At 42.9% G+C, this 19517-nt stretch overlaps 1 protein-coding gene across 1 annotated transcript in view; it reads right to left on the bottom strand.

Annotated features, from left to right (window-relative positions):
* Positions 1-19517, bottom strand: part of CCDC169 (coiled-coil domain containing 169) — a 76852-nt gene that overhangs the window by 45522 nt on the left and 11813 nt on the right. Inside the window, exons 3-4 of the mRNA XM_064269915.1 lie at positions 12639-12749; positions 12517-12557 (exon numbers count right to left, since the gene is read on the bottom strand). Coding sequence (XP_064125985.1) covers positions 12517-12557; positions 12639-12749 — 152 coding nt within the window. The remainder of the gene's footprint in view (positions 1-12516; positions 12558-12638; positions 12750-19517) is intronic.

Here is a 19517-nt window from a genome sequence, read left to right as displayed (position 1 = left end):
TTTTCCATCCTTTGAGCTTTAGTTTGTGTCTCTAAGTCTAAAGTGTGTCTCTTGTAGCCAGCATATCGACAGATTGTGTTTTTTAATCCATTCTGCCACTCTCTGTCTCTTTATTGGTGCATTTAGTCCATTTACATTCAGGGTAATTATGGATAGGTATGAATTTAGTGCTATCATTTTGACGTCTTTATTTGTGTGTTGACAGCTCCTTTTTCCCACTTGATTTTATGTGCTGAGTAGATTTTCTTTATATATCGTTTTTTCCTCGTATTTGTTGTTGTTGATTTTGTTTCTGCTGAGTCTGTATTTTTCCCTTGTATTTTATTTTGATGAGTAGGATAGTTTGTCTCCTTTGTGGCTACCTTATTATTTACCCTTATTTTTCTAAATTTATAACTAACTTTTATTTCTTTGTATCGCCGTATCTTCATCTCCATATGGAAGGTGTATGATTACATTTCTTAGTCCTTCTTTATTATCTTAATGTTGTCTTCTTTTATATAATAACATTGCCGTTACCCTCTGTTGGTTTTTTTTTTTTTTTTTTTTTAATATTGCTTTGTGTTTTTTTGGGGATTTCCCTGTCTGGGTTGACTTCTGGTTGCTCTGCCCAGTGTTCTAGTCTTGGGTCGATACCTGATATTATTGATTTTCTAACCAAAGAACTTCCTTTAGTATTTCTTGTAGTTTAGGTTTGGTTTTTACGAATTCCCTCAACTTGTGTTTATCTGGAAATGTCTTAATTTCACCTTCGTATTTAAGAGACAGTTTTGATAGATATATGATTCTTGGCAGGCAATTTTTTCTCCTTCAGTTTTTTTAAATTTGTCATCCCATTGCCTTCTTGCCTGCATGGTTTCTGCCAAGTAGTCCGAGCTTATTCCTATTGGCTCTCCCTTGTAGGTGACTTTTCTTTTATCCCTCGCTGCTCTTATAATTGTCTCCTTATCTTTGGTTTTGGCAAGCTTGATTATAATATGTCTTGGTGACTTTCTTTTAAGATCTACCTTATGTGGAGTTCAATCAACATCTTGGATAGATATCTTCTCATCTTTCACAATATCAGGGAAGTTTTCTGCCAACAAATCCTCAACAATTTTCTCTGTATTTTCTGTTATGCGTCTCTGTTCTGGTACTCCAATCACTCGTAGGTTATTTCTCTTGATAGAGTCCCATGTGATTCTTAAGGTTTCTTCATTTTTTTAAATTCTTTTATCTGATTTTTCTTCAAATATATTAGTGCCAAGTGATTTATCTTTGAGTTCAGAAATTCTAGCTTCTACTTGCTCAATTCTGCTCCTCTGACTTTCTACTGAGTTATCTAATTCTGTAATTTTATTGTTAATCTTCTGAATTTCTGATTGCTGTCTGTCTGTGGATTTTTCCAGCTTACTAAACTTTTCATTATGTTCCTGAATAATCTTTCTGAGTTGTTCAGTTGCTTTATCTGTGTGTTCCTTGGCTTGTTCTGCATATTGCCTCATTTCCTTCCTGATGTCTTGAAGAGTTCTGTATATTAAACTTTTGTATTCTGCATCTGGTAATTCCAGGAATGCACTTTCATCTAGAAGATCCCTGGATTCTTTGTTTTGAGAGCCTGTTGAGGTGATCATGGCCTGTTTCCTTATGTGACTTGATATTGACTGTTGTCTCCAAGCCATCTGTATTAGTTTAAGCTTGCTTACTGTGTCATAGCTGCTTGCTTTGTTTTGTTTTGGTATACCCCTATGGGTTGCTTGAGTGAGCTAGCTTGATTATTTTCACCTTTGGAGCTCTGGTGTCCTGTCCCCAGCTGGCTAGAGCTGTTATCAGGTATATCAGTCTAGGAGTCCATTCAGTTTTCTTGTATGAATTCAGCTCAGGTTTCTAGGCAGCTGATCATCCAGTGTGTGGTACAGACTCTGTCCTACAGTCTTAGAGGGGCGGGGTGATTGGCATATATACCCATATCTGATTGCAGCAGGGGGTCATGCTCTGAACAAGGCAGGGGGCTGAGAACCGACTCCCAAGTTTCTCTAAGGAAAATGCGTCTCTGTTCCCTAGACTGTGCTGGTGTATGGGTTCTGCAGAGGGACCATGGGCACCCAAAGTTTTTGGTTGTAAGGACTGGAGGTACCAGTTATCTTTAGACCCCTATCACGGGTGGCTGGGTGACCTGAGTGGAGCTACCAGTCCTTAGGTCCCTGATGTGGGTAGGTGAGGACCTTGTTTAATAGGCAAAGCAATGTCAAACGTCAAACACCCACCTCTCCACCACACCGCTGAAATGTTTGGAGTTTACCAACAAGGGCCTATTCCCCCAAAATTGGCCCACACAGGTCCATGCAGAAGGGAAAGGTGCTCAAGGTCCATGGACAGTTTATGCCTGGACAGGAGCTGCTTCTGTCCTGAGATCCCCCAGTTAATGGAGCTAGCAAATTATCTTTTCTCCCCAGTTGCAAATTTTTTCCTTCCCCAAGGCTGGGAGGATGGCTCCAGGTGCTCACCAGGGTCTATCTCAGGCCCAGGGGTTCAGCCGCTGAAGCCGACTTGGCGGGGGAGGGGGGGACACGGTAAAATATACGCAGGTACTTAGCTTTTGCAGAGAGCGCCCTTCTGCTCAGGTCCCGGAGGTGTGAGTGGGCTGGGTGGCTGCTGCTTCTCCCTGAGGAAACTGCGGCGGGAGGCTAAGACCAGCCCGCTGCCACCGCTGCCATCGCTCCGGGAATGGTGCCTGAGGGCTCCTTGTGATTCAGGCCCGGTAACTCCTCTCCGCTTCTGAATGGTCTCTTCCTCCCCCTGCCCCTCAGTTCATTGTCTAAGCTTGCCTTTGATGCTCAGGGCGCCCAGCTTGTCACAAATATACTTGTTTCACTTGTTTTTTGGGTCTAGGTTGTAACGAGGGCTCGACAGAAGCGTCTGTCTATCCTGCCGTCATGGCTCCGCCTCCTCATTTTTATTTTTAATTTGTGAGTTTATAAAGCATCTTAAGATCATATAAAAACATGCAAATAAAGTCGTACTTTTTTGCTCAAAAAACTCACTTTAAGGAAAATTCTTCAGGAGTTTCTACCTTTAATATACTTTCTCTGATTACATTTTTCAGTGATGATACTAAATGTCCATCTGTTTCCAGGAGTCTTGGCTCGAAGCGAATTGAGCATCTCAGTAAAGAACTTCCTGTCATAAGAACATATTAACAAAGTTGAATTGAGCATCTCAGTAAAGAACTTCCTGTCATAAGAACATATTAACAAAGTTGAATTGAACATTGCTCAGTAAAGAACTTCCTGTCATAAGAACATATTAACAAAGTTGAATTGAACATTGCTCAGTAAAGAACTTCCTGTCACAAGAACATATTAACAAAGTTGAATTGAGCATCTCAGTAAAGAACTTCCTATCACAAGAACATATTAACAAAGTTGAATTGAGCATCTCAGTAAAGAACTTCCTGTCATAAGAACATATTAACAAAGTTGAATTGAGCATCTCAGTAAAGAACTTCCTATCATAAGAACATATTAACAAAGTTGAATAGAGCATCTCAGTAAAGAACTTCTGTCATAAGAACATATTAACAAAGTTGAATAGAGCATCTCAGTAAAGAACTTCTGTCATAAGAACATATTAACAAAGTTGAATTGAGCATTGCTCAGTAAAGAACTTCCTGTCATAAGAACATAGTAACAAAGTTGAATTGAACATCTCAGTAAAGAACTTCCTGTCATAAGAACATATTAACAAAGTTGAATTGAGCATCTCAGTAAAGAACTTCCTGTCATAAGAACATATTAACAAAGTTGAATTGAACATCTCAGTAAAGAACTTCCTGTCATAAGAACATATTAACAAAGTTGAATTGAGCATCTCAGTAAAGAAGTTCCTGTCATAAGAACATATTAACAAAGTTGAATTGAGCATCTCAGTAAAGAACTTCCTGTCATAAGAACATATTAACAAAGTTGAATTGAGCATCTCAGTAAAGAACTTCCTGTCATAAGAACATATTAACAAAGTTGAATTGAGCATCTCAGTAAAGAAGTTCCTGTCATAAGAACATATTAACAAAGTTGAATTGAGCATCTCAGTAAAGAACTTCCTGTCATAAGAACATATTAACAAAGTTGAATTGAGCATCTCAGTAAGAACTTCCTGTCATAAGAACATATTAACAAAGTTGAATTGAGCATCTCAGTAAAGAACTTCCTGTCATAAGAACATATTAACAAAGTTGAATTGAGCATTGCTCAGTAAAGAACTTCCTGTCATAAGAACATATTAACAAAGTTGAATAGAGCATCTCAGTAAAGAACTTCCTGTCATAAGAACATATTAACAAAGTTGAATTGAGCATCTCAGTAAAGAACTTCCTGTCATAAGAACATATTAACAAAGTTGAATTGAACATCTCAGTAAAGAAGTTCCTGTCATAAGAACATATTAACAAAGTTGAATTGAGCATCTCAGTAAAGAAGTTCCTGTCATAAGAACATATTAACAAAGTTGAATTGAGCATCTCAGTAAAGAACTTCCTGTCATAAGAACATATTAACAAAGTTGAATTGAGCATCTCAGTAAAGAACTTCCTGTCATAAGAACATATTAACAAAGTTGAATTGAGCATCTCAGTAAAGAAGTTCCTGTCATAAGAACATATTAACAAAGTTGAATTGAGCATCTCAGTAAAGAACTTCCTGTCATAAGAACATATTAACAAAGTTGAATTGAGCATCTCAGTAAGAACTTCCTGTCATAAGAACATATTAACAAAGTTGAATTGAGCATCTCAGTAAAGAACTTCCTGTCATAAGAACATATTAACAAAGTTGAATTGAGCATTGCTCAGTAAAGAACTTCCTGTCATAAGAACATATTAACAAAGTTGAATTGAGCATTGCTCAGTAAAGAACTTCCTGTCATAAGAACATATTAACAAAGTTGAATTGAGCATCTCAGTAAAGAACTTCCTATCACAAGAACATATTAACAAAGTTGAATTGAGCATCTCAGTAAAGAACTTCCTGTCATAAGAACATATTAACAAAGTTGAATTGAGCATCTCAGTAAAGAACTTCCTATCATAAGAACATATTAACAAAGTTGAATAGAGCATCTCAGTAAAGAACTTCTGTCATAAGAACATATTAACAAAGTTGAATAGAGCATCTCAGTAAAGAACTTCTGTCATAAGAACATATTAACAAAGTTGAATTGAGCATTGCTCAGTAAAGAACTTCCTGTCATAAGAACATAGTAACAAAGTTGAATTGAACATCTCAGTAAAGAACTTCCTGTCATAAGAACATATTAACAAAGTTGAATTGAACATCTCAGTAAAGAACTTCCTGTCATAAGAACATATTAACAAAGTTGAATTGAACATCTCAGTAAAGAACTTCCTGTCATAAGAACATATTAACAAAGTTGAATTGAGCATCTCAGTAAAGAACTTCCTGTCATAAGAACATATTAACAAAGTTGAATTGAGCATCTCAGTAAAGAACTTCCTGTCATAAGAACATATTAACAAAGTTGAATTGAACATTGCTCAGTAAAGAACTTCCTGTCATAAGAACATATTAACAAAGTTGAATTGAACATTGCTCAGTAAAGAACTTCCTGTCACAAGAACATATTAACAAAGTTGAATTGAGCATCTCAGTAAAGAACTTCCTATCACAAGAACATATTAACAAAGTTGAATTGAGCATCTCAGTAAAGAACTTCCTGTCATAAGAACATATTAACAAAGTTGAATTGAGCATCTCAGTAAAGAACTTCCTGTTCATAAGAACATATTAACAAAGTTGAATTGAACATTGCTCAGTAAAGAACTTCCTGTCATAAGAACATATTAACAAAGTTGAATCGAACATTGCTCAGTAAAGAACTTCCTGTCACAAGAACATATTAACAAAGTTGAATTTCAGCAAATTGTTTCTTCTTGTGAATGAATTTTCTGCAAACTGACCAAGAGTCCTCCAGAGAATGTTCGGGGTGAGACCAACATTTCCCTAAACAAGGCTTCTGTGTGTTGATACCTTCCCGCCCGTGCCTTCGCCATCCTGTTGGCCTCAGATGCAAGCTTGCCTGTGTCTTATCCATCTGCTTGACAGAGGAGAGTCTGCTGGAGCCGCTGGGTGGGTTAGAACCACTGATCTTTGGGTTAGCAGCCGAGCACTTAACCACTGCTCCACCAGGGCTCCTTTCTGAGGGGTATAGGTCCCCTAAATCTGTTTTTCTCAAACTATACTCGGCAATCGAAACTACTGGTATGCCTGATAAAAAAATACACATGTCCAGGTCTCACCTCAGACCTAGTAATAAGTATCACTAGGGGGAAGCCTCAGAATACTCACAGTAAATGCTCCAGGTGGGTCTTACACAGTTTGAGAATTAAAGAGCCACAAGTATATGTACGGACCAGCAAGCAGCTAAGGACCTGGTGGTGCTGGATGGTACAGGGAAGTAGAGACACACATGGGCCAATCATCTTGCCTGTGGGGGACTCAAACGTACAACAATGGTGAGGGTGGTATAGGACCACAGGACACAGCTTGAGTGTGCGGAACCAGGCTGACCTGAAAGAAGACACGCAGCACAAAAGGCCAGTAGTGGCAGAATGCACTGAAGTATTACCCTCGATACTGTCGGGGGTCAGCTGCGGGGCTGTACCCCGGAGCCACCAAGTTCTGACAAGGAGCTCAGCTGAGTCCTTAGCGTCCCATCCTGACTTGAGAGTCATGGAGAAGCCTGGGGTGCCCAGACAGACCCGAGAGTCATGGAGAAGCCTGGGGTGCCCAGCCAGACCCGAGAGTCATGGAGAAGCCTGGGGCGCCCAGACAGACCCGAGAGTCATGGAGAAACCTGGGGCGCCCAGCCAGACCCGAGAGTCATGGAGAAGCCTGGGGCGCCCAGCCAGACCCGAGAGTCATGGAGAAGCCTGGGGCGCCCAGCCAGACCCGAGAGTCATGGAGAAGCCTGGGGCGCCCAGACAGACCCGAGAGTCATGGAGAAGCCTGGGGCGCCCAGACAGACCCGAGAGTCATGGAGAAACCTGGGGCGCCCAGACAGACCCGAGAGTCATGGAGAAGCCTGGGGCGCCCAGCCAGACCCGAGAGTCATGGAGAAGCCTGGGGCGCCCAGCCAGACCCGAGAGTCATGGAGAAACCTGGGGCGCCCAGCCAGACCCGAGAGTCATGGAGAAGCCTGGGGCGCCCAGACAGACCCGAGAGTCATGGAGAAGCCTGGGGCGCCCAGACAGACCCGAAATTCATGGAGAAACCTGGGGCGCCCAGACAGACCCGAGAGTCATGGAGAAACCTGGGGCGCCCAGCCAGACCCGAGAGTCATGGAGAAGCCTGGGGCGCCCAGCCAGACCCGAGATTCATGGAGAAGCCTGGGGCGCCCAGACAGACCCGAGATTCATGGAGAAGCCTGGGGCGCCCAGACAGACCCGAGAGTCATGGAGAAACCTGGGGCGCCCAGCCAGACCCGAGAGTCATGGAGAAGCCTGGGGCGCCCAGCCAGACCCGAGAGTCATGGAGAAGCCTGGGGCGCCCAGCCAGACCCGAGAGTCATGGAGAAGCCTGGGGCGCCCAGACAGACCCGAGAGTCATGGAGAAGCCTGGGGCGCCCAGCCAGACCCGAGAGTCATGGAGAAGCCTGGGGCGCCCAGCCAGACCCGAGAGTCATGGAGAAGCCTGGGGCGCCCAGCCAGACCCGAGAGTCATGGAGAAGCCTGGGGCGCCCAGACAGACCCGAGAGTCATGGAGAAGCCTGGGGCGCCCAGACAGACCCGAGAGTCATGGAGAAACCTGGGGCGCCCAGCCAGACCCGAGAACAGCTACTGCTCATCAGAGACAATGGTCTAGCCACCCTCACCTGTTAAAGTTATTTGGCTTGCTTAAAACAGAGGTTCGTCTTCCAGTGAATGGCTGCAGGTCTTTGCTGGATGCACCTGGACGTTCTAAGACGGAAAACTCTTAGAGTTTCCCTTCTTCTGGTAGATGTAGACAGAGCTGACAGAGCTAGAAAATATATACCCAGCTAGCTCAAGGGAAGAGAGGTTAAATCCCTGCTGAAGCCCCTGCTTTCTCAAAAGGAACTAACAACCCTGGAGCCCTGGTAGTGCTTCGCTGCTACCTGAAAGGTTGGCAGTTCGAGCCCACCAGCCAGCTAGGCAGAAGAAAGATGTAGCAGACTGCTTCCATAAAGATTACAGCCTTGAAAACCCTACAGGGCAGCTCTAATCTGTCCTATAGGGTCACTATGACTGGGAATCGACTCAATGGCAACGGGAAAGATTACAGCCTTGAAAACCCTACAGGGCAGCTCTAATCTGTCCTATAGGGTCACTATGACTGGGAATCGACTCGATGGCAACGGGTGACTAGCAACCCCAAAATTCTACCACTAGTTTTAAGAAGGTACCAGAAAATTTGCAACTTATATAACAGCACATATGAATGAGTAAAAACAAATCTCACGACTCTGGGCTTTGGTCTTGCCCTTTTTCCTTCCAGCTGGATTGAGGTTAATTTTACAACAGACTAGTTTTAATGACATTTTACTTCTCCTTTATTAAGGGAAGCAGAAAAGGGAACTAAAGGTGTTTACAATGCCAGGCACTATGCTATTTGCTTTATGTATCTCTACTGATCTTCACAATAACCTTGCAAGACAGCTTAATTAACCCCATTTTACAGATGAGGACAGTAGGCCTCAAAGAGATGAAGTCATTCCCTCAGTGTCCCACAGTCTGAATCTGAACAAGGACAGTCTCATTCCAAAAGTCCCATTTCTAGATAGAGAGGGACAACAGCCAGCACGCTCCTTAGCAGTGAGGATGCTGACTTTGGACCCATCATCAGGAAGGATCAATCCTAGAAAAGGACATCATGGTTGGTAAAGCAGAGCGTCAGTGAAAAATAGGGAGATCCTCAATGAACTGGGGTTTCCCATGTGATTCTGCCACAACTAAAGTTTGAGGTCCACTGCCCTAAAGCAGGGGTCAACAAACTACAGCCCCAGGGCCAAATACAGCCGCTTTCCTGTTTTTATAAACCACGTTTCATGAGAATACAGCCACACCTCCTTACTAGGTGCTGTGCATGGCTGCTTCCAAGCAAGCTACAGCAGCAGACCTGAGTAGCAGCAATGGAAAGTAATGGCTCATAAAGCCAAAAAGAGTTATTATCTAGCCCAGCACAGAAAAGTCTGCCAAACCTGTACAACACTTTGAGTTTGTAGCAGAGGCTGTGTGAATACGCTCACCCTGGCCATGCCTGCAGTAGTGAAGGTTTTGAAAAGTCCACAATGTACATAAATAGGGGAACAGATAAATTAGGATATACAGGCAGTCCCCAACCTAGGACATATTGGAGTCACGAGGAGCTGCACTAAACGACTGTCTGCTGTCGAGTTTTTCTGATACACCTCATTGTCAGTAATACGTACTACATACAGTGCGGTAGCACACAGTTTGCCGATGTGCTCATTCTCAGATGTTCACAAATTGCCTCTATAATGATACTGATAATAAAGGCAGTAATAATGAAAATTTTAAAAAAAGAGGCATCCAACTTATATCAGAACCAACTTATGATGGAGCTGACAGAACAGAACCCCATTGTAAATCAGGGACTACCTGTATACATACAGAAATATTACACAGCAGATAAAATTTACATATTAAAAAATATGGATAGATTTTTAAATGTTGAAATGAATTATATGTACAGTATGATATTTTATATGCATTTTAGACACAAAAAAAATGTGTAGAAAGATATTAAGAAATAAACTGGAATGACAGACACCAAATCTACAATAGTACTTGCCTATGAAGGCACAAAGGGAAGGGGGAGAAAAGGTAACCTTGATTCCATCTATAAATTATTTTTTTTTGTAAAAAATTGAATTAAAAAATTGACAAAAACATGAAGATTTATTAATAGTAGAGTATACAGTTGTTTGCCACATTATCCTCTATGGATTAAACTAGAAATAACTTATAATATCACCCTGAAGATAAAATTAATTGGACATCGCATATCCAGTAAGTGGAATATAACACAGCCCTGAAAATGCATACGCCCATCAAGGGATGAGTGGGCACACCATGAGTGGTGCATACACACAAGGGCGTATTACTCTGCCGTAAGGACATGGCGAACCTCGAAACACTGTGCTTAGTGAAAGAAGCCGACACAAAGCCGACACAATGTAAGATTCCATGTATATGAAATGTCTGGAACAGATAAATCCACAGAGACTGGATGCAGCCTGGTGGCTGCCGGGGCAGGGAGGAAGAGGAAATCAGGGACAAGAGCTAGCATGTGCCAGGTTTCCTTCCGGGGTGAAGAACATGGTTTGGGACCAGATAAAGTTGGTGGCTGCGCCACACGGGGAACTGGGAATGCACTAAATGCCACCTTAAAGTGGTTAGACTTTATGTTGTGTGAACTTCACCTCAATAAAAGTTTGAAAGATGTGTATGAAGGAAACATAATAATTATGATTTAATTGTCCATGATCAGTACACCCCCACTGCCATCGAGTCGATTCCGACTCATCAACCCTCCAGGACAGAGTAGGACCGATCCACAGGGTTTCCAAGGAGCGACTGGTAGATTTGAACCGCCGACCTTTCAGTTAGCAGCCGTAGCTTGCTATGGCTCTTACCCACTGCACCACCAGGGCTCCTTTTCCACATAACTAGTGACACTCAATTTCCTGAGCTACCAATGAGGGTAGTCACCAAGAAGCATGTATGCAAAACATTTTATATTCTGCAGGTATTATCTTGTACTTTATGTTCTGTAGGTAGTTTAAAAATCCTACCTACAGATAAGAAAAAGCATTAAGCTTAAAACAGACCTAACTGTAATTTCTAAATGACACAAGAGGGGGATTTGACTCCATGAAAGAGGGAAAGAAAAAAAATCGTTCCAGTTTTTCTAATTAAAAAAAAAAAAAAAAGCAATGTTATTTTCCTGACTTTCCAGTTAGAGAATTAAGGATGTTTCTGAGCTGAAAATAAGAGAGAGAGAGGTGTACAGAAAGGCTTATTTCTCCCCAGTTCATTTCTTAGCAAAAATGTAAGATTTCCCTGTATTTTCATTAAAGGTTTGCAGTTATTCAAAGGGCAATATCCGTACACCCTCTGGGTCTCAGTACCTCTGTGAGTACAGCGGTTAGCTTAGCTATTTCTCGTCAGGAGCGTAGAGGGGTTGACGGTGTAGCATGGCAGTTAAATGGGCGCAGGCAACTCAGAAGGTGAGAATCGGGTCCACACCTCCAGGCTCCGTGATTTTGAGGAGATGACTTCATCTCTTTAGCGTCATGTGTATTAAAAGGAATCATATTAAATTTTTTCTCACGAATTTGTTGCAAGACTGAGATAACACACATGAAATTAATTTGCAGGCTATATATATATTCATTTAAAGACAAGTTATTACTGTTTTTATAAAACAGACTTACATAGTATATAAACTCTACTCAGCTAAGTACTGTGTTTTTGTTTCCCTAAAAAGAAGCCTTGATTTATTTTCTTTTTCTTTTTATAAGATTTCCAAGACTTTCAGTATTCTTGAAATAAACACCGGAGAGAGGCTGGAGAGAGAGCCATGCTCCGGGCCCAGTGTAAGTTGTACTCTGGACCTTCTCTACATTGAAAACATAAGTATTTCAGTGAATGACAAGTAAGTAAATGTGCTTTGTAAAATCTAAGACGTCATATGAGGTTAAGTTGTTTATCAGGGTTTACTTTCAAAGGGGCACGCGTCACCCAGGGCAACCAGAGGGAATGGTAGGTGGGTCAGCACGAGGCTTCGTACTGAAGGTAGTTTATGGGTTCTCTGATGTCGGGTTTTATAGAGACATGTCAACATGTACACACTGGATACATATAGATACGTGCATACAGTAAAACCTGTGAAAGCTGGAACCTGTATAAGGCAAAACCTGTCAGAGGAGGAACACTCAGGTATTTTCCACTAAAACGAGCAACAGAAAAATGGTCAGACCGCACCTGTCAGAGGTGGAAAACTGTGGTACCCGGAAAAACAACGCAGGCCCATGAGTTCTGCTGTCACAGGTTCACTGTATTTACATGTCTGTCTACACACATATACATGCACATATACCGATTACATGTGCATGCGTGTGTGTGTATGTGTAAGTACACACATATATTCCAGAGAAGCTAGAATGAAAACGTATTTTTCCTGTGTATTAGAATGCATTTCTGTGTTAAACAGGCTCTTTCACGTCGCAAGCGATTGACAATTTCCAGCCTATTGAGATTTTCGCTCTTGCACTGTGTTTTGTTTGTGCCACGTATTCCTGCATCACATCCCAGCCCAGGTTTACGGGGGAGGTCAAGCTGAAGGCCTGGCCACAGAATTCCTCACATCCTAGGAAAAGCTCTGCATGAACTGTCTTCAACTGCTGCTTACAGTCTACCTGGAAAACGAAAAAGTACCCCATTTCCTTCAATTACCGTTTTTCTAGCCATCTCTTACTTACCACTGGCATTCGTTCATAGACACGGATAGAAGACAGTCTGTCTACAACAAAGGAAACAGGAGCGAGTGATGTCTTGGCAGCTTTAACTCAACTGGTAAAACATAAATAGATTGCTTTTGAACCTGAAGGGTTTCCACGAATTTTTTCCATTTTCTCTTCAAGAGAAACAATTTGCTTTTCTAGCTGATTGTTCAGTTCAAGTTGTGTCTCATAACGGGTTTTCCATTCACCACCTGAGTGAAAAGGGGGAAAAATCAAGATCACCACATCAACTCTCATTTATTCAATAAACTAGTATCAGTCAGCTCAGCCTGGCCCTGTTACTTGACTTTACCAGCACTACAGAACAAGGAGAAGGGAAAGTTTTCTCCGTTAGATAGGTTTCAGACTGAAGGGCAAAGACACCCACTGGATCACCACACAGCCGGGCCTCACGCCGACCACCGTGATCCCTGTTCTTCCTCACTCCCCTCACTCTCCGGTACTTCCTCAAGTATCTTTATAGTAAACCCCACAGAGGCAAGATCAGGAACATGTTTCTTTCCTTGCACCCTGAAGTACCCATATATACAGTGAAACTCTGAGTGCAGAAGTCGACAGGACTGCTTCATTTTTCTGGGTCTCATGAGTTTTCCACCTCTCACGGGGCACAGTCTTGCCACTTTTCTATTGCTTGTTTTAGTGGAAACATTTGTGTTTTCCATCTCTGACAGGTTTCCACCTAACACATGTTCCAGCTTTCACAGGTTTTACTGTCACAACAACAAAGAACTAGCCTCACAGCCTACTTCCTGTCCACTTTTACGTCTTTTGCCCGTGAACTCTGAAGTCTGTTTAATAACTTCCACTTATCAAGTGTTTACTACGTGTGCAGCACATTACACTTGACATATACTAATTTCGTTCTTATTAAAACAATTAACTAGTTAGCTCTTTTATGGACGGGGGAACCTAGGCTCAGAGTTACTGTGTAACACTCCTTAGATGAATCTGAGCCCAGTGTACCCGACTTGAGGCTTGGATGCTCACTGCCCTGCTGCTGGGACACTAAGGAGCCTGGTCCTGCAGTGGTGAAGTGCTCGGCTGCTAACCAGGAGGCTGGTGGTTTGAACCCACCCAGCTGCTCTGTAGGAGAAAGACCTGCGATCTGCTTCCATAAGATGACGGCCCAGGAAACCCTACAAGGCAGTTCTCCTCTGTCACATGGGGGCGCTATGAGTCAGAATCGACAACACCCAACCACAACAATGGGGTAACGGTTCACATGTAACTGCCTACGCACGCATCTTCTCTGGTCCCTAAGCACGTCTCTTTAACTAAACCCCTCTGGTTACTAAGGCCCAAGCCCTAGTCTCATTGCTCTAGGAAAGAGAAGGAGAAAACAGCCTAGAATCTCAGTCTTTGGTCAGCTTCAAGGCCCAAAGGGAACTTTGAGTCTTGACAGTAAAACTTTGCTGACAAAAAAAATACAGTTTGTCTTTAAATTTCAAATGCTCTGTACAATAGAAAGTAACTTGTGCCCACACTGCTCGGGGCAGAAAGAGATAACCAGCACGTGCCACTGTCAACCTCCAACCCTTTCCCCCTGGTCTCTATGCAGAGGTGGTCTGCCCAGAAAGAGCAGGAGCATCCTCCGGACTGATGCTGACAGTCACTAATCCAAATGCTTTAGGGAACAAGAAGAAAGGAGACACCCTGAAAGACTGAAAATCTGTCCAGCTGCAGCCTCTCTTTACAGTCTTACTCCCTTCTCCACTTTCTCCACCATGGGAATAGAAGATTCGGCGCAAGACTATGGTGACCAAAAAACAAAGACTGCAGCTAATTTCTGTCATAAGTGGGTGTAGTTTCTAAACATTTTACCCCAGATCACCAAGTGTGATAATCCCAGTAGTCTGCTATGATGTATCAACGTCAACGAGTGCCAAACCTCAGAGGTGATGCCAGCAGTGAACTGGCCTCCAGTGCCCACACGTGTCAAACAAAACACATATCCAGGTTTATTTTTTAATTTTATTGTGCTTTTTTTTTTAGGTGAAAGTTTATAGCACAAATTAGTTTCTCATTTAAAAGCTTATGTACAATTTGTTTTGTGACACTGGTTGCAATCCCAACGATGTGTCAGCACTTTCTACCTTGGGTTCCCCATGTCCATTCATGCAGTTTTCCTGTCCCTTCCTGCCTTTTCATCATTACTTTTGGGTAGGTGTTGCCTATTTCGTCTCGTATACTTGATTGAACTAAGAAGCACGTTCCTCACATGTGTTACTGTTTGTTTTATAGGCTGTCTAATCTTTGGCTGAAAGGTGGACTCTGGGAGTAGCTTCAGTTCTGAGTTAGCTGGGTGTCCGGGGGCCACAGTCTCAGGAGTTCCTCCAGTCTCTGTCAAACCAGTAAGTCTGTTTTTTTTCTTTTTCATGAATTCGAACTGTGTTCTACGTTTTTCTGTCATTCTATCTAGGACCCTCTATTGTGATCCCTATCAGAGCCGTTGGTGGTGGTAGCCGGGCACCATCCAGTTCTTTTGGGCTCAGGCTGGTGGAGGCTGTGGTTCATGTGTTCCGTTAGCCCTTTAGATTAGTATTTTCCTTGTGTCTTTGGTTTTCTTCATTCTCCTTGGCTCCAGACAGGATGAGACCAATGGATATAGCTTAGACAGCTGCTCACAAGCTTTTAAGACCCCAGACGCTACTCACCAAAGTAGGATGTAGAATATTTTCTTTATGAACTATGTTATGCTAATTAAGCTAGATGTCCCCCGAGACCATGGTCCCCGGCCCTCAACCCCAATAACTCGGGTTCCTCTAGGTGTTTGGGTGTGTCTAGGAAACCTCCATGACAAGTTGTGCTGACTTCCCCTATACTTTGTGTTTTCTTTCACTTCACCAAAGTTAACACTTGTCTATCTAGTTTGTGATTTCCTCACCCCCATCTCTCCCCATATTCATAACCATCAAACATTTTGTTTTTTTCTGTGTGTAAACCTTTTCATAAGTTTTTATAATAGTGGTCTCATACAGTATTTGTCCTTTTGTGATTGACTTATTTCATTCAGCATAATGCCCTCCAGGTTCATCCATGTTGAGAAATGTTTCACGGATTCATCATTGTTCTTTATCATTGCGTGGTATCCCACTGTGTGTATGTACCATAGTTTGTTTACCCACTCATCTGTTGATGGGCACTTAGGTTGTTTCCATCTTTTTGCTGTTGTGAACAGTGCTGCAATGAACATGGGTGTGCATATGTCTATTCGTGTGACAGCTCTTATTTCTCTAGGGTATATTCCTAGGAGTGGGATTGCAGGATCACATGGTACTTCTATTTCTAGCCTTTTAAGGAGGCACCACACCATTTTCCACAGTGGTTGTACATTTTGCACTCCTACCAGCAGTGCATAAGAGTTCCAATCTCCCCGCAACCTCTCCAACGTTTGTTATTTTCTGGGTTTTTTGATTCGTGCCACAGTAATGTTGGGGTGAGATGGTGTCCTATTGTAGTTTTGATTTGCATTTCTCTAAAGGCTAATGGTCACGAGCATTTCCTCATGTGCCTGTTAGCCACCCGAATGCCTTCTTTGGTAAAGTGTCTGTTCACATCCTTTCCCCTTTTTTCAATTGGATTATTTGTCTTTTTGTTGTTGAGTTGTTGAAGTATTCTATAGATTAAATTTAGAGATTGGATCCTTGTCAGATGTGTCATGGCCAAAATTTTTTTCCCAGTCTCCAGGGTCTCCTTTTACTGTTTTGGTGAAGTCTTTCGATAAGCTTAAGTGTTAATTTTTAGGCGCTCCCATTTATCTAGTCTGTCTTCTGGTGTTTGTGCATTGTTAGTTACGGTTTGCATTCTCTTTATGCCATATATTAGGGCCCCTAGTGTTGTCTCTATTTTTTCTTCCATGCCCTTCATCTTTTTAGGTTTTATATTTAGACAAATCCAGATTTTGATAAGGATAAATGTTCTTCAGAGAGAAAAGGGGAAAAGGAAAAGGACTATTACAGTAAAACCTGTGTAAGGCAGAAACCTGTCAGAGAAGGAATGCTCAAATGTTTTCCGCTAAAATGAGCCATAGAAAAGCGAGGCTGCACCCTGTCACAGGCAGGGAACTTGTGAGATCCGGAAAAACAAGGCAGAACTGCCGAGTTCTGGCTCTTCTGGGTTTCACCACATAATAATGGGGACAGGGACTACAATTGGGAGAATACCCTGACCGCAGATCTGCAAGCATCTCAGTTAGGGGGAAAAAAAGGCATGTTTCTTTTACAGTGACTGGGAGTAAACAACGGAGCTCTGGTGGTGCAATGGTTAAGCACTTAGCTGCTAAGGAAAAGGTTGGATGTTCGAACCTACCAATAATTCCATGGGAGAAAGACCTGGTGATCTCCTCCTGTAAAGATTAAGCCTAGAAAATGCTATAGGAAGTTCTGCTCTGTCACATGGGGTCACTATGAGTCAAAATGGACTTAAGTGAAAAGAGTTTGGTTTCTGGGGGGCTTAAGAGTAGAAAAAACCCAGGTGTGGGCAAGTGGGATGAGCAGGTGATGTCATCAGATAGAAAATCAGAACGGTTTGCGCTGAAGCCAACCTGTTCTCCGTGAGGGGCTCCCAGAAAGGGGTGGTGTGTTGGCTGAGGTTGAGGGAGGACAAAGTGCAGGCACTTCCAAGAAGGAAAGAAGCTTCACCAAAGTTTAATGAGCACGCATTTTGTCTCTGAGTGCTAAGTGGGGACAAGCAGTTCAGTTATGCACTTATGAGGCAAGATATGGAATTTGGAGGGACTGGTGGAGCAGTGGCTAAAGTGCTCGACTGCTAACCAAAAGGTCAGCAGGTCAAACCCACCAGCCACTCCTCAGGAGAAATATGTCGCAATTGGCTTCCATAAATATTACAGTCTTGGAAACCCTATGGAGCAGTTCTGCTCTGTCCTACAGGGTAACTATGAGTTGGAATAAACTCAGTGGCGGTGGGTTTCTTTGTCTGTTTGTTTTTGGTGTGGCCTTGTCACAGGTAACAAGGAGGCATCCCTAAGTCTTATCTAAGTCACATGGGAAGGGTGGTTTTTGGCAGTGAGCTGTTTTCCTGAACACAAAGGTGGGGGGATTCCTTTAACCATTGCTGTTTTCCAGGATCACAGGGTCCATGTAAAAATCAACAGCTCTGGATGGTAGAGGACATCAGCATACTTATATGTACAATCCCCCAGTACCCACAGCTCTGGATGGTAGGGGATGTGTGCAATCCCCCAGTGCCCATGGCTCCGTGTGGTGGAGGACGTGTACAGCCCCCCCAGTGCCCACGGCTCCATGTGGCTGAGGACATGTGCAGTCCCCCAGTGCCCACGGCTCCATGTGGCTGAGGACGTGTGCGGTCCCCCAGTGCCCATGGCTCCGTGTGGCAGAGGACGTGTGCGGCCCCCCAGTGCCCACGGCTCCGTGTAGGGGAGGACGTGTGCAGCCCCCCAGTGCCCACGGCTCCGTGTGACGGAGGACGTGTGCAGCCCACCAGTGCCCACGGCTCCACGTGGCTGAGGACGTGTGTGGTCCCCCAGTACACACAGCTCTGTGTGGTGGAAGACAAGGAGAAAGACATATAAACTGTTGAATTAAAGGAGGAGATTTCACAACAACTGTATACAGAAAAAATGGAGGAAAAAAACACTTCTCACATACTATCGGGCTGCATTGTGACTTTGGTGGGTCCTAGGCATTTTTGCCATCACACGTCTGTCAGTTTGTCGTGCTGTGGTGGCTTGTGTGTTGCTGTGACGCTGGAAGCTCTGCCCCTGGTATTTCAAATACCAGCAGGGTCACCCTTGGTGGGCAGGTTTCAGTGGAGCTTCCAGACTAAGACAGACTAGGAAGAAGGGCCTGGCAGGCTACTTCTGAAAAAATCAGCCAGTGAAAACCTTATGAGTAGCAGCGGAACACTGTCTGATGTGGTGCCAGAAGATGAGCCCCTCAGGTTGGAAAACACTCAGAATACAACTGGGAAGAGCTGCCTCCTCAAAGTCGACCCTAATGACATGGGTGGAGTCAAGCTTTCGGGACCTTCATTTGCTGATGTAGCACGACTCGAAATGAGAAGAAACAGCTGCAAATGTCCATAAATAATCAGAACATGGAATGTACGAAGCATGAATCTAGGAAAACTGGAAGTGGTCAAAATGAAATGGAAAACATAAACATTGATATCCTAGACATTAGTAAGCTGAAAAGGACTGGTACTGACCATTCTCAGACAATTGTGTGGTTTACTATGTCGGGAATGATATATTGAAGAGGAATGGCATTGTATTCACTATCAAAAAGAACATTTCAAGATCTATCCTGAAGCACAACACTGTCAGTGACAGAATAATACCCATATGCCTGCAAGGAAGACCAGTTAATATGACTATTCAAATTTATGCAGCAACCACTAATGCCAAAGATAAAGAAACTGGAGCTTTTTACCAACTTCTGCAGTCTGAAACTGATCAAACATTCAATCAAGATGCACTGATAATTACTGGTGATTAGAATGCAAAAGTTGGAAACAAAGAAGAAGGATCTATAGTGGGAAAATATGGGCTTGGTGACAAAGATGACGTGGGAGATTGCATGATAGAACTTTGCAAGACCAATGACTTCTTCATTGCAAATACCTTTTTCCACCAACATAAACAGCGACTGTACACACGGACCTCACCAGATGGAACACACAGGAATCAAATTGACTACATCTGTAGAAAGAGACAATAGAAAAGATCAATATCATCAGTTAGAACAAGGCCGGGGGCCCCTGTGGAACAGACCATCAATTGCTCATATGCAAGTTGAAGAAAATTAAAACAAGTCCACAAGAACAAAAATATTACCTTAAGTATACTCCACCTGAATTTAGAGACCATCTCAAGAACAAATTCGATGCATTGAATACTAATGATCAAAGACAAGGCGAGCTGTGGAATGACATCAAGGACACCATACATGAAGAAAGCAAGATGTCATTAAAAAGACAGG

Source organism: Loxodonta africana, chromosome 17 (assembly GCF_030014295.1).
Source record: "Loxodonta africana isolate mLoxAfr1 chromosome 17, mLoxAfr1.hap2, whole genome shotgun sequence".
NCBI classification, from domain to species: Eukaryota; Metazoa; Chordata; class Mammalia; order Proboscidea; family Elephantidae; genus Loxodonta; species Loxodonta africana.
The sequence above is the reverse complement of the archived record's forward strand: the minus strand, read 5'-3'. Positions and strand labels throughout refer to the sequence as shown.